The 3,743-nt window shown below is 41.9% G+C and overlaps 1 protein-coding gene across 1 annotated transcript in view; it reads left to right on the top strand.

Moving 5' to 3' along the window:
* Positions 1 to 483: 483 nt before the first annotated feature.
* The window catches only part of LOC111811988 (interferon-induced protein with tetratricopeptide repeats 1B-like), a 10,884-nt gene continuing 7,624 nt past the window's right edge, over positions 484 to 3,743 (top strand). Inside the window, exons 1-2 of the mRNA XM_023716178.1 lie at positions 484 to 539; positions 3,071 to 3,737. Of these exons, the coding sequence (XP_023571946.1) occupies positions 484 to 539; positions 3,071 to 3,737 (723 nt within the window). The remainder of the gene's footprint in view (positions 540 to 3,070; positions 3,738 to 3,743) is intronic.

Raw genomic sequence — 3,743 nt, 5'->3', positions numbered from 1 at the left:
TCTAGCAGCTCTAGAGTAAGAGGGATCTGTGTGGAAGATGTTCCCTAAGTAGAGTCTCCCCCCTACCACAGGATCCAGTGAGCAGGAGTAGGGCATTTGGGTCAAAATCTCTTCCTGATTCCTTCTCCTTTAAGGGTGTTGACATGTTTCAGGGACCACTTATGGGCACAATAGTCATTTTAGTTGCTTCTGATCTTATCTCCCTAAGCCTGACAGAGAGAGAGAGAGAGAGAGAGAGAGAGAGAGAGAGAGAGAGAGAGAAAGAGAGAGAGAGAAATGCATGCGTAATCTTTCCAGGCTGGTGTTGGGTAACATATCCAGGTTGGCATTGGGTAATATATCCAGGATGGCCTTGGGTAATATTTCTGGGCTGCCACTGGTGATAAAAGGGAAAGACTTGGAGCTCCTCACCCCAGTAATCCACCTCACAATCAGCTTGAAAGCCAGAACAGACTCGAGTCTGAGGCATCATCCTTCGGCGAAATGACTTGGACGCACAGGCAGAGCATCTTCCAGGAGAACCGGAGTGCAATACCCTGGTGAGTTTTTGAAGTAGGTGCTTTGAGCAAAATGAGGACTGGACTGAGCTCTTGGCTTGGGACAGAAGTGACAGCAAGGGCATGTCACCTGGGCATGCTCTGCCTGTCTCAGAAGCAGTATTCATCATTTCAAAAATTCTTTCTTTTCTTTCATATCAAAAGGCAATGTTTCATAGTCTATTTTCTTGTGGGCAAACATGGATTTACATCTTGATGGGAAGAGTTATGTAAAAAAATTTTTACTATATATATTTTTTCTTCCTCAATGCCTTATTTATTTTTTAATAATTTTATTGAGAAACAAGTAGCCGTGAAACAGTTTCAAAACCAATTAGTAGGACAGTTTCAATAATTGATACATTGTATATTGTTGTCTTAGTGATTATTCACTGTACAAGATTCAGACATGATATCTTGTCCACAAACACTATTGGAACCAATCTTTCTATTCATTGAATTAAGAGAAAGTAGCTGTATATCTATCCTAACTATTTTCAATATACAGATACAAAATGGTCATTCATTTGTGTCCACATTTTTTCTTTAGTTTTGTCAGAGAAGGCTATTGCATTGTCATTTAAGTATTATAGGTGCATTAATTCAGCAAAATATTTCAATATAGTCCAGCAGTCCATAATACTAGTGGGTTATCCGTAGGACTAGCAATGTTAGCAGTTCTTGACTTGAGACTTACAGTTCAGCATATAAATATAGCTTTACTTTTTACACTATGTTTTTGTGCCTTTTTGCTGGATGGTTAAGATCAAGATAAAGCAAGACTTATATAACAAGAAATGTAACTTTTGTATCTGATAAGGTCAGTAAGGTTCCCTCAGGATTTATCCTGAAAGCCTGTGCCGCAATTTGTAGATCCTTTGTCAGTGTCAGCCATGTGGATGAGTCACGGCCATTGCTTGACCAATTTATTCTCTGTGAAAGCCTGAGAAAATGCTTTTTCTTCATGTGATTTTCCTTAGGCACACTCTACATCATTGATCACATTCCTGTGTGGCCCCATAATCTCCTTGATCAGAGAATTTGGGACACAACTGAGTTACATGATGTTACAGTGCAGGTTCTCCTGTGTCCTGAATCTTCACTGACCTTGAAAGGCTAGGGCCAAAATGTTGGCTGTCCTTGCAGCCCTCCGTTTCTGTAATCTTTGGTCTGAAAACTTAGGTTGTTAACCCTCCAGAAGAAAAGCTTATTATTATTACCCTACAACATACACAGTTGAGCTTAACCTCACTATCTGTTTGAATGTCAAACATCTTAGACTTTTTTTTTTTACTATATATTCTATACATAGGGTTAAAGAAAAATTTTCCTGTGGGCCAGCCTGATAGCTCAGCGGACTAAAGCCTCTGCTTAGGCAGGGCACATTGGTCAGGATTTGCCCCTGGGGCATGCTGAGATGGCCATTGAGACTGGGCATGGTGACGCATGTCTGTAGTCCCAGCAATTGGGAGGCTGTAAACAGGAGAATCCCTACAAGTGTGATCTACATAGTGAGACCCTGAGGACCCTGAGAGCCTCCTCTGAGTGTTACTCTTGGGCCTAATAGGTACTAATACTATGCAGGATATAAGGACTGCTTTTTTCAAATAATAAAGAAAAATTTCTTTTTCTTCCCTCATGTTCATATAGAAGGAATAGGGCTTCATCTCCACTTCACAGGAGGAGAAATCCTGGGAAGAGAACTTGTTCACACTGAGCCCTTATTTTTATCTTTTCCCTTTGGATAGTTGGGAACAATTAATATAACTGTTGAGATTTGGAGTACCTGTTCTGCACTGAGATTCCGGGTCACCTGACTTCTTTATTCCTGAATTATAACAAGGGGGCCTACATTAGCCTCACATTTCATTCACCCATCTCACTACTTTTGACTCCACAAAGCAAATTCCACTAGTTGCTTTACTATTGTGTTTGGGATTGGCCGAATAAACTTCCAGTGGCACAGATAGCAGGATGCACTGCCACATTCTCTAACCAGTTTAAGCAGTCAGAAAGCTCATCATTTTAAGCCAAAATATTCTGGCTTTTATTTTAACTCTTGTTCTCTTCCTGGCAAGAGAGAAATCCAAAATGCATCATGGTAGGAATGTGGAAAGGTGAGCAAAGGGTCCACACTGCTGTGAGTCCTCACTCCACATTTCTCCTGAGACCATTAGTGATGTAACACAGTGTTGGAAGAAGCAGAAGGGAGAAGGGAGTCAGAGCTGAAAGTGGTGCTCAGACTGTATCCATCATAGCAGAATGATTCTGAGAAGACTTTTAGACTCAATGTAATTTTTAGGCTTAACTTGTAGTTAGTTTATTACTGATACCATCAAGACGCTAACGTTTCCACAGGGCTTTTATGTTGACATGTTGTCTGCTACTAGACAGGACCGTAGATCCCAAAGAGGCAGCAAACTGTACAGGCAGAGATACAGGCAGAAAAGATATGTAATGATTTAAAATGTTGTCTTCATTTCCAGTTTACTAAAATTCTTCAAAAAATAAGCAGTAATTTGGTCTCTTTACAGTGAGGAAGCTGATGGAAATCTGATAAAAGACAGGCTGGTCCAGCTGAGATGTCACTTTACATGGGAGCTGATAATTGAAGATATTGAAATACCTGATTTAGAAAACAAGGTTCTGAAAGTGATTGAGTTCCAATACACCAACAATGACGTGGGATTTCACAACCTCCTAGCGTATGTGAGACACCTGAAAGGCCAGAATGACGAGGCCCTGCAGAGCTTGAAACAAGCTGAAGGCTTAATCCAGAGACAGTCTGTGAAGCAGTCAGACCAGAGGAGCCTGGTGACTTGGGGCAACTGTGCCTGGGTGTATTATCACATGGGCAGGTTGGCAGACGCCGGGGCATACCTGGACAAGGTAGAGCACACTTGCAAGAAGTTTGAAGGTTCCTCACGTTTTAGGATGGAGTGTCCTGAGATAGACTGTGAGGAAGGATGGGCATTGCTGAACTGTGGAAGGAAGAATTATGACCGGGCCAAAGCCTGCTTTGAAAAGGCTCTGAAAGTGGAGCCTGAAAACCCCGAATTCAACACTGGCTATGCCATTATCGCCTACCGCCAAGACCACAACAACGGGAGCGTGATTTCTCTAGACCCCTTGAGGAAAGCCATGAGGCTAAATCCAGATGACACGTGTATCAAGGCCCTCCTTGCCCTAAAGCTCCAGGAAGTAGGA

This window comes from Octodon degus, unplaced genomic scaffold, assembly GCF_000260255.1.
Source record: "Octodon degus isolate 3935 unplaced genomic scaffold, OctDeg1.0 scaffold00046, whole genome shotgun sequence".
Taxonomy (NCBI): domain Eukaryota; kingdom Metazoa; phylum Chordata; class Mammalia; order Rodentia; family Octodontidae; genus Octodon; species Octodon degus.
This window is presented reverse-complemented; position numbering and strand designations above follow the sequence as displayed.